General features: G+C 39.6%; 1 protein-coding gene across 1 annotated transcript; it reads left to right on the top strand.

Annotated features, from left to right (window-relative positions):
• The first annotated feature begins 860 nt into the window (after positions 1 to 860).
• tamalin (trafficking regulator and scaffold protein tamalin) lies at positions 861 to 16,951 on the top strand. The gene is made up of 8 exons (XM_083520980.1): positions 861 to 1,180; positions 4,739 to 4,791; positions 6,196 to 6,250; positions 9,649 to 9,751; positions 12,890 to 12,983; positions 13,721 to 13,787; positions 15,576 to 15,642; positions 15,982 to 16,951. Exons 1-8 carry the CDS (start codon positions 998 to 1,000, stop codon positions 16,500 to 16,502), a joined length of 1,143 nt encoding a protein of 380 aa, XP_083377106.1. The 5' UTR covers positions 861 to 997; the 3' UTR covers positions 16,503 to 16,951.
• The last annotated feature ends 618 nt before the right edge of the window (positions 16,952 to 17,569 follow it).

Raw genomic sequence — 17,569 nt, 5'->3', positions numbered from 1 at the left:
AGAGCGGAGATTATTATAACAGCAAATGGGGATTAAATGTGGAATAGGATGTTCACATACACACACACACACACACACACACACACACACACACACACACACACACACACACACGACTCATGGTTCGGTGTCCACAAACTTTCCATATAGTGTTTTTTATTATGCATTTTTATTGCTATATAATACATGGTACTGTATAGCATATGCCAGTAGCATATATTCATATACATCCCTATATTACATATGAATTAAGTAGATTATTTGTAAGTATCTGGAACTGAATTTAACTGGGGGGAAAAAAGTTTATGAGTCAAAGATTTATTTATCTATATTTGTAATATATAGTCTGAAAACTCAAATATAAGTAATTAGATAATTCAGTCAAGCAAAAGGCATATAAACAAAATGAGGACAATATGAACATGAATAGGAAAAAAAATAATTATAGTGATAATCAGTACTACTTTATTATTATTATTACTATGAGTATTTAGATATAATTCTACATTTTTTATGTTTGATTGTGTCTATTGGCAGGGGTCCCTTTTAAATAATTCGATTTTCACTGAATTCATTAGGCATAAAATAATAAAAGACGTTCATTAATAAGTATAAAAGAAACATAGAAAAGCATATAATAGCATTTTTTTTTTTTTTTTTTATAATTATCATAAAAACTGAAGGAAATCTTCCAAACACTTTCTCTTTTCTGAATCAGCGCGTGCGCCGAGTCACACTACACTTCACCCAACATGAAAGAAAACAAAAACACGATTGTCGAGCACGCCGTCCAATCACGTCTCTGCTTAACCAAAGCCCCGCCCCGTGCGTGCTGCTTATTTGCATATCCCCCCCAAGCCCTTCTGGTTTCTCCAGCGCTGGTCTGGTGTTTGTAGTGTATCCGTAATTCTTCGAGGAGCGCGCGCGCGCGGCACTATTATCAGCACTCAGTGGTCCATAATAAAGTCAGAAGCGCGTGCGTTGGCCGCATAGGATCATGAAGAACATGACTTTCCGGCGTGTTAAGGACAGCGGCACGGGCAGCGGCCAGGATATCTACTTCACCTCCTCCAAATCGGATAGCTGTAGGAGCATGGATTTACCCTCAGGCTCCTCGGACGTTTACAATTATAAAACCCTGGCGTACTCCGGAGGAACCCTGCCCAGGAACTTCAAGAAGGTAGCACACAGTCTTCTACATAACTTGTAAAATATATAGCACTTTTTTATTATAACTTTTTTTTTTTAAAGTCAGACGAACCATTTCTAAGAGTGAAACATTTGTTTTAAAAAATGCACAAAAACTTTTTGTTCAAATTGCAATAAAATAAAATATAAACAATTCTTTCAATGCCACTGAACATTTCCTTGTTGGGAAATTAATGTATTTATTATTATATGTCTTATAAATTAAGACGCAAACCGCCATTAGGTTGTGTGTGTGTGTGTGTGTGTGTGTGTGTGTGTGTGTGTGTGTGTGTTCAAAGTTTGGCTTGGTTTACGCAATGAAGTGGTTGTTATAATCAGTCAATAATAATTATAATCAAAAGCAACAGTAGAAACAAAACCCTGAGATTGTGTATTTTGTAGCTTAATTAGAGCGCGTGCGAATGACCTGCTCAATTAACACAAGAACCGCCAGCGCGCGCGCGCGCTCTCAGTTTACATAAAAACCCCGAGGAAAAACTTCATTTATAAGATCAATGAATCAAATGACTCGTTTTTATTTTTTTTGTTTGTCCCGTCTTATTTGCATAGAGCAGAAAACTATTTCTCGCCTCCATCCGGGGCATTCACACCTGCTTGATTATTTGCATACGTTGGCAGCACATGGCAGCTTGTTCGCCACCCTGACAACCCCCTCCAGACAAACATAACTCAGGCATGCTTTAGTCCTACATTTTATGCATGAAGGCTCAAACTGGAAAAAATGTCTTACAGGACAATTTTTCATTTTTTTTTTTAATTATAATTTTTTTTTTAATATATATTATGATTTATTGGTCACCTTTGTCATGGAGTGGAAATATGGTTGCATGTTTTTTTTTTTATTGAAAACTTTCAGGACACACATTTGCATTTGGTGCAACTTGAAACCTGTGCTATCAATATAGTGTCACCGCTTCCAAGGCAACAAGTAGAACTAAAGAAGTTGTAGTTGAAAGTTTTAAGGCTACAATTAAAGCGTTCCTCTTGCGGCACAATACAATTATGCAAACAAAATTCATAATATTTAGAACAATCCACTACTTTCCAGGCAAAAGGTTCGAAATAGTTTGTCTTGTTCTGCACTGTCTGGTTGGAAGGACATGGTCCCGTAATTGGTATTCCCCAACTAGAAATAAGGATATGGCCCATCATATGTATGATGCATTGACAAAGTGAACAGTGAACAGGTCTGCTGCTGCTGTTCCAGACCAGAAAGACTTAAAGAAAAACCTCAGAGCAGGAAGTGAACAAAAACAAGTTATAGCTGTAGCAAAGGTTGAGGAGCAGGTCAGAGGGGTGAAGGAATCGGAGTGGAAATTTGACCTGGTTTATAAATTGAGTGCTTCACTCCTTCTATACGCTTTTAAAATCTTTTAAGTTTGCACTGTCAGAAATTCTCAGAGCATCACAGGCCTCAAGTTTCACGACTCGACACCGGTAAATCTTTTACTTGCGAGGTTCGATTGGTTCGAACGGCTCTCTGTCGTATTAAATGAGAGAAACTGGTGTCCTTTCCAAACCTGTAATGCTAGAAGGTTGCTCATTTGGCCTCTACAAATACGGAAGTGTGTTTATGCTCAGACATAGTGTTGGTGTCCTTGCAGCCTCCTGTTTAGACCACCCACACACACATACACTGTCCTAACCAAAGCATTGACCCCCTCATTTGAAAGCTCATTTGATGCACTGGAAGCAGAAAGAAGCCTGTAGTACAATGGACCCCCACTGTGTCTCTGCTCAGCCTTTTTACAAAGCTGTTCACTGACAGTAGCCGCATTCTGTATTGTTTCTGAAATTGAGTTTTTTTGCGTCATTTGGTACGGTTTGGTTCGTCATTGGAGTGACCACGGGTCAAGATGGCTGCACAAGTCACTGGCTCACTGACCTGATCGGTATCTTCAGCCTTATCCAACCAGAGTGGTTCATTATTTGTCAGACAATTGACCATGACTTCCTTAAAGAGGTTTAAATCCATCCACCCAATTACGCTGCGCGATTTCGAGCAAGCGTGACTGCGACGCCTGAGACTCCCACAGTACAAAAGAAGGTTTGATGTGAATCAGTGAAGGATTTCTACATAAATCATACTTGAGGTGTTTTGTATCCGGTGGCAGTTGAGAGTTAAACTGGATTAAAGTGAATCCAAATTTGCTGCACTTTCATCAGTACATATTTTACCACAGAGAACGTAAATTATACAAAGACATCTATTTGACTGTATTCGAGTTAAGTCATAGTAACCAGATACTACTCAGTAAATGACACAAACCCTTTATTTAACTGATTGTTCTAGTTTCCTGGGAGAAACAGTCCAACAAAAACAAAATAACTTAAAGTGGTAGGAATATCATTTAAGTTGCTAATGTAGTCAAATAACTAGTCACATGTTCCAGCAACACTAAAGAAGTTGGCAGCGTTCTAGCTAAGTAATTGAACTAATTAGCTATGTTCTAGCTAACAACTTCTAGTAAAGAAAGCAAGAAGCTTTTGTACTTGTATGATTGTGCTAATACACTGAGAGAAACAATTTAGTTGCTTGGTAATAGCAATCATTTACCCACACAACTTGCAAAACTCTGCTTTTTCTTACTGCAAACTAGGCAACAAATCACTGATTTTTATATATGTGATACGTTTTCTACTTAGTATGTACATGCAAGTTTATTTATGGCGTTTTAAAGTGCGTTTACTATTAAATTTACACAACAGGTGCCATTTTTAAGTTTCAAGAGCGTCTTGGGGGAGGGTCAAACTCCAATTGTGTGTGTGTGTGTGTGTGTGTGTGTGTGTGTGCTTGTGTGTGTCTGTTATAAGACTTGATGTGAAGGAACAGAGCCACCAGTTGCCAGTTATGAAGAGTCTACTGTAATCCACCTCCTACACCCAAACCACCCTCTAAGCCACAACAGCGTATTGTGTGTTCGTCAGATTTGCCTCCCCCGTACAACCACCCCCAAGGGAGCCTCTGGGCCACTTGGAAATAAATGAAGTCATTGAAGGCCGTTCTGCAAGTGTATGAAAATAAAGAAAGGCACCGTTTTACTAGGCCAGAAGGGCTTAGGGTACAACGTACACTTTCACGGTAACAGCCCTCTCGGCCATTGAAGGTGAAACAGGGGTGAATTGACCTTGGTGCAAACAGACAAAACACAAGGGTGTACACTACCAGCTTTTTGACACGGCGGAGGCCCGGGTGGGTCTCGTGTGGATTTGGCTCGTACCTCAATGCTGTTATTGTGCTGAGATGCGAACGGCTCGTTGCCTACACACACTTGCAATATAGCGCACTTCAGAGTGATAGATCGCCGCAGACAGCTCGGGCAAAAAATAAGAAGAAATAACACTTATCTCAAACCTAATGAAACTAGCATGAAGTTCACGAAACGGCGAAAGCAGGCAGACACGCATTTCAATTTTTTTGTCATGAATTTTTTTTATCGCTGGTGAAACTGTTGACCCAAAAGACAGGCTTTGTGTTAGAATTTAGTTCGATCTGACTATAATCTCTCTCTTTTTCTGTCTTCCTCAGAATGCAGGGCTGCAGAAGTGGAAGCCCCTCACGCTACCACCAGAGCCAGAAAGGTACATCGACCTTCTTCTATCTTCTCATCTCTGCTCTTGCTTTTACTTTGTGTTCTCATCGTTATTGTCTGGATGCGTCCCAGACAGTAGAGTCAGATTCCCCACAATATTTCATCGTAAGGCCATCATGGCACTCAAAGGCAGGAATAACACGCAACATTGTATATCATTCATTCATTCATTCATTTTCTTCCGCTTATCCGTAAACATTGTATATCATTATGGCTAAATAATGATAATGTGATGAGTACAGACACAAAATTATTTCCAACCCAAAGTGGATCATTTCCTCACAACAACGTGTCCTAAAGCATTTAATTCCTTATACACCACACCCATTTTCCAACAGTATTAAATTTTCTATTAAACTGCTGACTTTTTAATAAAACACTGTTTATAGTACATTTTATTGTTTTGGAACTTTTCATGAGGCAATTTAGTTCCTGTTTTTAATTATGTTTGAGCAGCTATAAAAAAAAAAATCATTCTCTCACCAGCTTCTCATTTTTTCCCTCTATTGAAGTTGTTAAGCCAACAAAACACAGCTTGTCATGGCGCAGAAACCCCAAGAAAGCCTTATTTAAGGTTTTACATACTGGGATTTACAAAGCACTGACACTGGAGACTCGTTTTATAATTAGTAAATAAATGTCTCCATAGAGATTTCAACTGTAGTGAATAAACACCATAGTGTTTGTCACTGTTAATGAAGTTAAATGTCCACCGTACGCCTCCCAGTAAATGATTAGTTTTTCTACAAACTACTCGGAATGTGATTTTAATTGATTAGCACCCTCCTTATATAAACCCATATAAACTATGCTGAGACCCTTCTGTCGCTCGTTTACTTTAGAGGATCGTAAATCACATATGAATCACCTGATTGTTCCTGGTCCCCAGCCTTCGCTTGAAAAGGAACATGAAATTGGAAATATACACAGTTTTTGAATATTACACAGTTCCCCATGCTCTCCATGGACACTGATGCCTTTTGAAGCTATGAGAAAGAGGAAACGTGGTTCAGTGAGGAGAGCCGACCTTTTTCATAGGCACACCCATGATTGTTTAGTCCTAATCAAAACCATTATGTCCTGTTTGTGCGTCTTTCATTGACTTATACATTTTTTTTGTATGACTAAGAACCAATGCCTTGACATTGATTTGTATATTTTGTAGTCATTCATCTGTTAAAATCAGCTGAAACAAGTCGAGAGACTTTTTCGATTTGATCTCATGACTTACAGTAAATTAGCAGGAAGTGCACGTTATATGACCGGGGGGGGGGGGGGGGGGGGGACTTTATTTGATCTCGTGATTGACAGCAAAGATCTCAATCCTAATCTACAAATTAAGCCTTTTTATCAGTTTAACAATTTAAAACTAATCTAAAGCTTCTCTTTACAGGAAGACGGTCCTCCTGGAGAAGAACGAGGATGGAGCGTTTGGCTTTGAGCTTCAGGTAAGAGGGTTTTGTTTGGAGAGTGTTTAAACTGGATTTAGTTGCCCTGTTCTCCATGAAGGTATATAGTAGCAGTTAGTTTAGTGCTAGGATTGAACATTTAGAAAAGGTGGGTAACAGTTAAGAAATAATAGTTAGCTAGTTTGATAGCAAAGTTAATATTGGTTTTATGATGCTGGTTAGCTTGAGGGTGTAAGTTGGATAGTGGGTAACTTGCTTAATAAAACACTTAGCCTAATGTTTACTATTGTGCTAAAAGGCTAATATTTCTAATAAATGAATAGTATAGCTAGGCTAGGATGTGTTAGTAGCCTGCTTAATGACAGTTAGCCTAATGTTTACTAGCATGCTAAAAGGCTTGGTTGGGTTAATTGTTTAAAAGAAAAGCTAATGGTGGGCTTAATCTCATCTTTGTAATCTGAGGTTGTAAATGACAGATTTGTATTAGCTTCAATCGTTTCTTTTCAATTTAGTAATATCAATGTCCTGTAAATATAACCGTTAAAGATTTAAGGAAAGATTTGTTTCTGGAGAAAGAGCACACAGTCAGAGAAGGTTCTTTATTCATGCTTCTTAACCATAATTCTTTCATTTCTTCTTGCTGGCACACAGTGTTCACCTCTGGTCCTTGGAACCGTAGCTACCTTTACTGTTTCCTCCTCTCCACTAACAATACCACCTCTGTGAGGGCTTGTCCTTAGAGCATTTATGGAGACCTGTGTCTGTCCAGCACGGTCATGACACCACTGTCTCATTGAGCGTATGCCAGATATTTGGTTTATATTTAGTGGTGGATGGCTCGGGCTATTGTAGGAGGTTGGACCCCTCCTTTCCTGCTTGGTTCAGGACGTGACATCGGGACACCGTGTGAGCTCGAGTATTAGGCTGGTTTTCACAGTCTGTGAGGGGAAAAAAAAACGCAGTGGTGTTTTTCACATCCTGTGAAGCATCCGTTGCTCTGAAACCCCTCCACAGTAAAAGAGGAAAGTTGAGAGTCAGAACAGTCGTAACATTTGGAAATGCTTTAAATTTCATGCTATAATTCATAACGATCTCCATGTTTCCGCGCATCTTTAGTCAATATGGTTTAGGCTTTTGAGATGTTGCATCAGCCAACACACTCTGGTTTGGAAGGTGAAGAATTTCACTACAGTTCTCTGACGTTTGTGAGTGAAAAATGACTTTTCCCTTTTGTGTTTCTGTGACATTTTTACCTTTTATTCGGAGCAATCGAGGCAACAAAATAAAGGTGTTAGTCAGCTTTACCTCTGTCTATGACTGAGTTTACTTTCAAGACTCTCTCAGCTGCCACACGTGTTAACCTCAAGTGCATTGCCTGGGTTTATGTGTAGGAAGTGATACATGAGACTTTTACTCACAGCTCAGACAGATAGGGCATGGGTTTTTTTTTCTGACATAGTTCGTGTTCTCCATTTCCAACTTAACTGGTTTATGTACTATCTGGGTATTTCTGAAACGTTCCAAGTTGTATAGTTTGTTGTTCTCTGGTAATATGGTGACTCTGTAGATCAAACTGTAATACCATTGTGGTTTTACTATTGTGCATCATAGAAACTTATTGTTTATTACATATTTAAGCAGGGAGATCCCCACAGTTGCTTAAACCTCGGAGTAACACTACTGTTACTGTCTTGATTGGTGAGCCTTTTAGATTGGTCTTAGTCTTTGTTGGTGTGGCACTTGTCTTGTTTGGGCTGGGTTTTGGATCTTGACTGAGACACTCTTACAGTAACTACAGCACTCAGTAAGTAACAATAACTTAGTATCGGAAATACATTTTATACATCATGCAATAAATAGTTACAAGCATTCCCAGAACTAATTTCAGTATACTGAATATTACTTACTAAATAACCTACTCACTGTAGTAGACCAATGATAACCGGCAAAATGTAGTCGTAGTCGCTCAACAAAACAGCCAGGTCAAAGGTCAGGTGAATGATCGTTAAAAGATGTGGCGGTCATTTGAATAAGCTTTTAAAATATTGTAAAATATTACTGATACCAAACAGGAAGGTAAGCAAATAAGTCTAACAACCATCTCACTGATAAAACTGCGAAGTCCTCGGTGAGACATTAACGCGCGTGTCATCACACCAGAGCCGCTCTGAAGCAGCGTTGTTGATTTGCGTATGGAAGTACTCTGCTATGTCTTCCTGTAGCGATAGTTTTATCTCTGTGTGTTCAGCTTCCTCAACAAAAAAAACAACAACGCAGAACTCTGTGACTCATGGGGACATGGTGAACGTTTCGGTCCTTCTTGGTTTGCTTTTCTGATCTGATCACATGGCTTCAAGCACTGATCCCAGGATCTGCTGTTTTAACAGTATCCTGTTTCTGTTCCTTACCAAATCCACAACTTCCACCAGTTAAGCAACAAACTGCAGACTGTTTGTCAGTGTGGGTCAAATTACTGTAATACTTTGTCTCCTGTTACCCTGAACAGAAGAAGAAGAAAAGAAGACTGAACAAGTTTCAGGTTGACTTGTTAAATGAGGATGTTTTCTGTTCGACCCAGATCCTGAGGTTACTTACAACATACATACTGGTGAAACTGTCACACAAATTTCTGACTAGATAATCTGTGGGAAATGTGACAAAGTTTCGAGCTCTAGTGTTGGTAAAGAAACACTTCTTTCTCTACAGAAAATGTAGTCAATCAGCCAAAAAAAAGTTCTCTATTCATTTGATATGAAGTCAGTATAATTAATTATTAGCCTCTTGCCTCAATGGACTCTGATGGAAAACCAGAAAAAAAAACCAACCTATTTCCAGATATTCAGTTCCTGTCAAGTTTGTAAACCCATAAAATTATTTTTTGAGAGACTTATGCATGCTCGGTTTTTTTGTTTATATGCAACGCACTTTAACAATATTCATATTCCTCATATCGTCACCTCGGGCAATAACATTACGGTTTGAATGAAATATATGCAGCTGTGTCGTGTTCCACTTCACAATTTCCACTTCACCTTTTTTTAATAGATCAACATTATCCTCATAGCTCCAGTGCAAAAGCAAAGAAGCACACTTCAGACATACAGTCCTGTTTTTTGCTGTGAGAGAATGTTGACTAATAAGAAAAATGTGCAAATTTCATTGATAACCAGCAGCATGTCCTGAAAGTGGCTCTTGCATATAAAAAAAAACAGGGTGTTAGCATGCCGGTAGATATATCTGCACTACAGCAAGTGTGTATGAGTCATGGTTTTGTTGGTAAAACTATGCAGTGGACAGGCCCTTCGTACTTTTCAAACTCTTTTCTCAGTGTTTACATGCCTGATTCGTTTATTCCTGTCTGGATAGCGAATGTTCTTGGCACGCATGAGTTAACCTAATGCATTTTTTTTTCTCTATTTCTTGTTTGTTTGTTACAGACATACGGGCTGCACCACCAGGATGAGAACTCTGTAGAGATGTGCACATTTGTCTGCAAAGTCCACGAAGACAGTCCGGCTAAACTCGCCGGCCTCAAAATGGGTGTGTGTGTGAAAAGGACATTAACACCTCGTGCACTGTTTGTGTTTGGTTTGAAATTTTTTTATCTGGTATTTGGCACCAAGATTCAAAATAACAGTGATAAGAAGCAAGGCAATCTAAAAAGCTGATGCAAATAACCACTTCCCTTTCCCGTATTAGCGGACACTCTTTTACACCGATACTTGTTTCTGTCGGCCAAATTGGTAGAGATCCAGCGCAGAATCGCTAAAGGCAGCACCATGAGGGAACTTATACTGGTTTACGTTGTGCTCCACCCCGTCTTGTTTTGTTCCCCGGAGGCCTTATGTGACTGTGTCAACACTGGAGCAGATGCGTGTCAGCATACTGTTTAGGGAAAGGCAAATATCACCAACGTGTGCTACCTGTTTTTCGGTCAACAAGCCCTCCGGCAGTGTAGTAGTAGTAATGCCACATGAAGTTCAGGACCTCCCCCCTTACCGCCCGGTAACGCAGTTAAACCAGGCGCCACTGGCAGCTCGAGCCATCTTCTGAACACGTCCCAGAAAGTAAAATCTACATGGTTTTCGTGTCCTGGAATCTTCATGACATCATGATTTATTTTCCTTCTGTAAGAGTTAGATGAAGGTTAGACACTTTGTCCTGTAGCCTCCCACTAGTAATTGTGATTTCATAAAAGAAAAGTATAATTATTGCTTTATAATTATGCATTCACTATAAAAAAAAATGTGTAAAACTAGCGCACGCAGGTACCCATTCGTTTATTAACAATGAGCAATCCATTTCCATTCACCCTTTAGTCTGTGGAAATCTCCAAAGGGAAGGGATGAGGCACAGATCCTCGTATCTATATCTTATTCATCACAAACACGGTTATCTGCCGATTATTTCACTTGCAGTGTAACAGCTTGTTTATGTAAAGCTCAGGTTTTGTTAAAAGCAGCACCTTTTGGTGAACAAATAGATTTGACTTGGATTTTTATACCCATTAGTGCCTTTGTTTTAATATAAAGCAAATTTCTTCCAATATTTTCTCAATAGCAATGATGTGCATTAATCGCCAATAGCCTTATTTATGTAGCTTTCTAAATATATGTTTATTACAATGTAAATAATATAAAGTATTGATTTATTGGTTTGTACAGTGCAAACCATATACTCATCCATTTGTCTGTCCATCCAACCGTTCGTCCTTCTATCCATCCTTTAATTCATGCAGCTCAGTTGTTCTAAGTAAAAGTGGAGCATCGAAATGAGTCGAGTCACTTGGGCACTCAAAATAAACAGCCCTTTTGGCTAACCGCATATTTATACGCAAACCTGATTCTTGCTTCAGCTGTTAATACCAATCACTTCAGATGATCTCGGTTGTTTGGAGGTCTGATCATGATTGTGATTCTCTAGGTATTGTTATCTTATTGTTATCATTGTCCCAGCAGACAGGCTCACTTTTATTTTCTATAAACATGTTCCAGTGAGTGAACCCTTAGAGACAAGAGTTTGTTTTGATGTCAGTCTGCTGGTGCAGAGTGCTGACATGGTAAAAAAAAATCTAATATGTGCAGCGTCTGTGCTTTTGAAGAATCAGCTTTTTTTTTTGGTGGGGGGGGGGGATTGGTTCTTCCATGTGGACACGCATTAGACGCATTATAAGCAAACAGGATCGGCGCTCAGCTGTGAGGCAGCTCACCAAGCAGAGTTTCATTTCCTACATTCTCTGCATGCTTCGTGCTATTGTCCTCCATGGCCCGCCTCTCGGACCTTCATGACCTCATCGTGTTCAGCAAGAAAGGCTTCAGGCGTGAATGGCAGCCTGACATTATATCTTAATCTTCGAAACTTTGGTGAAATCAACCGTGTGTGTATGTGAGAGACGTCTACTAAAAAAAAAACAGGGCCTTCACAGACACAAAAGCAAACTGACTGTAGAGACTCCCATAAGGAGAATAAAACAGTCTCACGTGACAAATACCGCATGTCAACACTGCTTCATTACAACTTCTTGCAGCTCTGAAATGTTTACGAAGTGTACAAAGTGACTTTTTATTTTTATGGTTGGGATAGGGGGCATATACCTCTAAATTATTACTTGCACAACTGACCAAATCAGCTGAGATTGTTTTTGTCTACAATCTGCAGTTATAATGGATAGATGGATGAATGGATGGATAGATAGATAACATGATATTTAGGGAAACTCGACTTTTAGGGAATAAACTCCAGTCTCTCAAACACTCCAGGCTCCAGTAAAAAAAAAAAAAAAAAAAAAAAGCTTAAAAAAATAACCGCCACCACATTCACTTTTATCACTTCCTGCTTCCTGCTTGTCAGTCATGATGTTTGTAAATTCATCTGCCATCTTGTTCTAGTTTCAAAGCAAACTAGTGTCTGGGAGCGGGTAAGTCATGTTTAGGCAGCATGTAACAGGCATGTAACATTAAATTGAAAACTCTCATCTAACATGCCTACAAAACAAGCAGTAATTAAATTATTGTCCAAATATCCAGACCTCAAACTAAAGTTTGGGTTGAGCTGATTCTCTTGGAGAGAAAACAAAAAACGACAGAAATAAAAAACAAAAAAGCAACATAAAAAAATGCGAGAAAAGAAAGAAAAAGGGAACAATTTTGTGTAAAATTAAATGCATATCTGCAAGGTATCCATTCCTTATTTGCAAGCAAAGAGAGTGAAAAATAATAACATGCATAATTCAAGATATGTGAGGCTAGTCAGCTGTGGCAGCGCAGGGTAACACCAAGGCTATCTGCCCTCTTCCACATACCACTCATAGCTGATTGACAGGGCAACATGAAAATGGGTCCCTCCCCCTCTCAGACTTGCATTGAGATTGGATTTATGGCATTTGGCAAGACTCACTTATCCAGACCTCATTCTGAGCAGCTATGGGGTTAAAGCCCTTGCTCAGGGGTCCCGGAGTGGCAGCCTGGTGTGGCTGGGACTTTAATCGTGACCTTCAGAGCCAAATGTGCAAAGCTTTAACCACTTAGATACCATCTCCCCAACATGGCTAGTTCTGACTCCTGGTCATGGATTAGCTATAGCATCATCCGAATTCAAGCTTCTGGCAATATAGTTATAGAGAATAAAAAGTTATTGCTTGGTTTTTTTACACTGGTTTTCTGATTAATTGATTCACAGGTGACACCATCGCCAGCGTCAACGAAACATCTGTTGAAGGATTTCGCCATAAGGACATTGTCCAGCTCATCAGATCATCTGGCAACAGCGTTATGTAAGATCTATCTATCTATCTATCTATCTATCTATCTATCTATCTATCTATCTATCTATCTATCTATCTATCTATCTATCTATCTATCTATCTATCTATCTATCTATCTATCTATCTATCTTTCTTTCTTTCTTTCTTTCTTTCTTTCTTTCAAATAAAGCAAGGCAAAAATCTGCACCGTATGGTTTTTATTTTTGTTTTTTTTTCAGCCCCAAGTTACTTTATTTAGTCTCTGTAGGTTTATTAGGACTTGATTAAAAACACACACATGCTCCCCGGGTCATAAAAGATAAAAGAGTTGTGAAAATAAGCGATCCCGTGTTTTATAAACTGGAAGCTGAAACTGAACTTTGGACGGACCACATGAACGAGAACCCGTGCAGGGCTTCCCTTTGCGTGTGATTGTTAACCCAATTTGCTCAGCTGATAAAGGCACCCAGCGGTGTTGTAAAGTAGAAAGTCATCAACCCGGTTGAAAGAAGTAAAAAGAAAAAAAAAAGTCCCCCAATATTATATCCGTGTCTTGAAATCAAATACATGTGTAGGAGTGAAGTAGATGCTTGTAAATGGCTATGGCTAAGCTCAGACTCGGGGCTCAGACGCCGGGGGTGTTAAAGCTGAGGAATCAAACACGGCTGTATTAAAATAAAAAAAAAGATGAATTTGAAGACGGAAAGCAATTTGTCACAGTGTGCACTTGTGTGTAATTTGTCTCTTTTTTTTTTTTTTTTTTCCAGGTTGGAGACCATATACAGTAACACTATTAGGAAAGCAGAACTTGAAGCTCGTCTACAGTATTTAAAGGTAACATAAAAACAAACACACACGATTTCTGATTAAACCCAAACACCAAACCCACAAAATACACAAGGCTTATAAAAAAAGCCTGAGACTGTCTGTTGCAATGCACATGAGGTCAACACACACAAATGCACACATGCCAGCCCCACCCGTCCACCTCACACCCCACCTGTTGCCATGTCCCTATACCCTTTTAATCCCCCGGCATCCTGGCACACAGCTGAAGGAGCACATTTTAGAACAGAAGTGCTGCTCAGACACTCATTCCTCTCAGCACAAGCTGCTCTGGCGAAAGCTAAAGCAGAAGTTTAGCACGTTGTCGACGATAGCGATCTCCGTGTGCAAAAACCACCTCAGAAAAAAAATTATTTCTACCACACGTTGATAAATTCTCAAACATGATTGGCAGTGATGGCAGTAAGGAGGCACGTCAGTACATTTTTCACGTTTTTTTTGGAAGCTGTTTACACTTCACTACATTTCAGAGAAACGTGCCGTTCCTCAGTACTTCAAAGAGAGCACATGGTGTTAAATAAGAAGCTGTGGTGAGAGCCCACAGTTCTGGTGACGGGGTGTGTTTGGAGTGAGTCACAGTCACAGTCTGTCTGTAACTATAGAGAAAACTCTTATTAAAAAAGGTCTGGTGTGTAGAAGACTGGAACACTGACCTGCATCCATTATCCAGAAGTTTCTATTGTCGCTGCTTTTACGTTTATTCTATTCAAAGGCGAGAATTTTTCTACTTTATTTGAGTAGAAATTATATTTAATTTTATATACACAAATATTAGATTTGTCACTGATGATTAGGCAGATGATTATTATTCATTTCCACTTGGCGTATGTCTTGTTTGGTAGATGCTAACACACACGGATTCAGCTGAGGAATCTTTGGACTAGTGAAGTTTTCTGAGATGTTTATGTAGCATTTTTTTTTCAGAGTCTCCAGTGTCCGTATTTTGTTTAGCACTCAAAAGGTAGAGCTGAAATTGAGAGTTTTGTGAGGGAAGATACAATCCGGAGATACAACAACTGAAAACCAGGAATTTCTTTTGTAAATGTTGTTTCAACAATATTTATTTCACATTTCAAATGCAAAAAAGTATACAAATGTCATACAATATTGTAATAGCATATGCTGTTTGAGAGGAATAAAGGACCGGAATGTGGTGCTACAGGAACATTAAACTAATTGAAGATGGAAACTAACTAGTTTCAGCAACAGCAGTAATTCATGCCTACGTTCTTAAACTCTGTCAAAGTGACTATTTATTTAAAAACAAGACTGATTTAGGTGCTACTATCAGAATTTCTATTAACACGGAAAGAAGGTCGGGTGTAAGTGTGCGAGGCGGCCATCTTGGAAATGCAGAGTTGTTTTTTTGCTTTAGCGCCAAGACACAAAGCCCTGCCTCGTGCTTAAAGATCTGATCATACCAAAAGGATGAATACAGGTTTTACTTTTAATTTCAGTTTGTAGAGCCCTGCTTTTTTTTTTTTTTATCGAATTTTATAATTTTTTCATTTATTTATCATAAGCAGATTTGAGAATGTGTCTTTAGGGCAAACTAGACCTCCGAACTAAGCACCGACTTTCAACCGATTAAGTAAGAGGAAGACACGGCAAGACATATTTCACATTGTGTTCAGCTAAAAACTCGCCACTTCTGTTTTTTTTGCCGTATTTCAAAAGCCTTGTGGTTGCAACCATGAGTTCTCGACGTCATGCTAAAAATGCGCTTCTGCAGATGTCTGCTCTAACTCTGACCACTTTGTCATTCTGTTTTCCCAGCAAACCTTGCATGAGAAGTGGGATGAGTACAGATCACTGATGGTGCAGGAGCAGAGGCTCGTTCACGGTGAGACTTCAGTAGCGTTTACCTCAGCATGTGCTGGTCACGAAACGGCGTCTTGTGTTGGTGCCTGGTCTGTACATAGACTCGTGTGTATTTATATCACGCAGGCTTGTTGGGGCTGATGAGAAAAGTGCTGTGAGTCAGCCACATGCTGTGTGTGTGTGTGTGTGTTAAGATCACACCTCTCAACTTATGTACATTGTTTGCCATGTTCACATCCTTCATATCCTCAAAACACTTTTCTTCATGTTTATTCCTGTTTTTAAGAATTACAAAACAAGAATTTACGTTAAGAATTTACCGCGATTTTAATCCGTTCTTTTTTTTGTTCTCTTCTCACAGGCATCGTGATGAGCGACGTGACCGTGTACGAGTCTCTAGAGTCGGCCGGCGTGTACGGTAGCCTGGGCGCTCCAAGCCCCATGACCACCCGCTCCCTTTGCCTCACAGGCAGCACCAACAGCAGCGCGAGTCACCTGAGCGAGGACGACCCGCTCTACCAAACCTGCCTCTTCCAGCCCAACAGCAGCAAAGAAGGCGGCGAGGACGCCAGCGATTGCTCCGTTACCCTCGAGGACAAGCCCCAGCGGACACGTAACCGTTTGCTCCGTCCCACCAGTGAGTTATTTGCCTCGGCCAAGATGTCACTGAGCCGCAGCGCCAGCACACGCAGCTACTTGAGGGGGTCCACGTCTTCGTCGACGACGTCCTCCTCCTCCTCGGTGCCTGGCGGAGAAAAGCCTCAGTGCGGCGCGTTCAGCTCGCTGCAGAGGAAACCCAAACGCACAAGCATCAGACGCAGGCTGCTCAAATACATCCCGGGTCTTAACCGAGCTCTAGAGGAGGAGGAGAGCAAACTGTGATTTATTCAGGGCAAAATGAGGACTCGGACTAACATGCACATCCAAAGACTGCAGTCTAGACGCCAGGAATATGCCTTCAAACCATGAACAAATCAAAAATGAGTGTATGCAAAAACATAATGGGATACGCCATATCTGTTGATCCCAATCATCAGTTATTAGAAAATGCTTCAAATGTTGGGAGTGCTTACAGTATAACTATTTGGTGAATAAGCCATAACTTTTTCACTGACAGGAGTTAATTCCACTGTTCACTGTGAAATGTTGAAAAACTGTGTTATGAATCTATATTTCCTTTTGTTCACCTGGTCGATTCCTGATAGTATTTATACAGACATTTTGAGCTTATTTCCTGTACATCATGAAGAACCCTGGGCGTATCCTCTGATCATTTAGACCTGCAAAACGTTCAAAGAGTAAACATTCAGAACTTAAAAAAAAAAAAAAAAGGAGAAAAAGGTGATTGGGACCAAAACTCCCAGTGCGTAAAAACCAAAGCGACCACAACGTGTTAAGCGTCTGCTTGTTTTCAGACCTCATTTAATCCGTGCTGGTTACATTTTTTTTTTTTTGGAAAATCCTGGCGATCACAATAACTTTGTAAGCAATCATTCTTTTGTACATAATTTTTAAGAAAATAATTTATTTATTTATTTTCATCTGGTTTTGTCGTTTCTTTTTTTTAAAAATATGTACAAAATGAAGGGTTTCGGCTTGTATTTTTTTGTTTTTGTTTTTTTTATATATATATAGAAATGTGTTTTTTTGGTATTTAATGTTCTTTCATGTCTTTTTCTACTTTGGAAAAAAAAAGCTCGAAATAAATGTGTGATATCAGTTCTTTGCGGTGTATATTCGCTTTACACCTCCCACTCAAGTCATCTGTTTTTATTCCGTAAGCATCGGCGCTGTTATTATTATTTCAGATTCCCTGAAATCGTTTTGGTTGCTTCGTCACTGTTTGCATTTGCTTTTACATTTGCGGCATTTAGCAGACGCCCTTATCCAGAGCGACGACTATGTTTCTTGTATAGATTACGATTTTGGAGCGTATTCCTAGGAAAGGA

The sequence above is a fragment of the Silurus aristotelis genome (genome assembly GCF_946808225.1).
Source record: "Silurus aristotelis genome assembly, chromosome: 19".
Lineage (NCBI taxonomy): Eukaryota > Metazoa > Chordata > Actinopteri > Siluriformes > Siluridae > Silurus > Silurus aristotelis.
The sequence above is the reverse complement of the archived record's forward strand: the minus strand, read 5'-3'. Positions and strand labels throughout refer to the sequence as shown.

What these genes read in the sequence shown, in the direction of transcription:
- tamalin (XM_083520980.1), top strand. Translation starts at nt 998, where the DNA reads ATGAAGAACATGACTTTCCGGCGTGTTAAGGACAGCGGCACGGGCAGC. An exon ending in CGTTTGGCTTTGAGCTTCAG is followed by an intron (nt 6,251 to 9,648) that starts GTAAGAGGGTTT and finishes TGTTTGTTACAG; the next exon opens with ACATACGGGCTGCACCACCA. An exon ending in GGAGCAGAGGCTCGTTCACG is followed by an intron (nt 15,643 to 15,981) that starts GTGAGACTTCAG and finishes CTCTTCTCACAG; the next exon opens with GCATCGTGATGAGCGACGTG.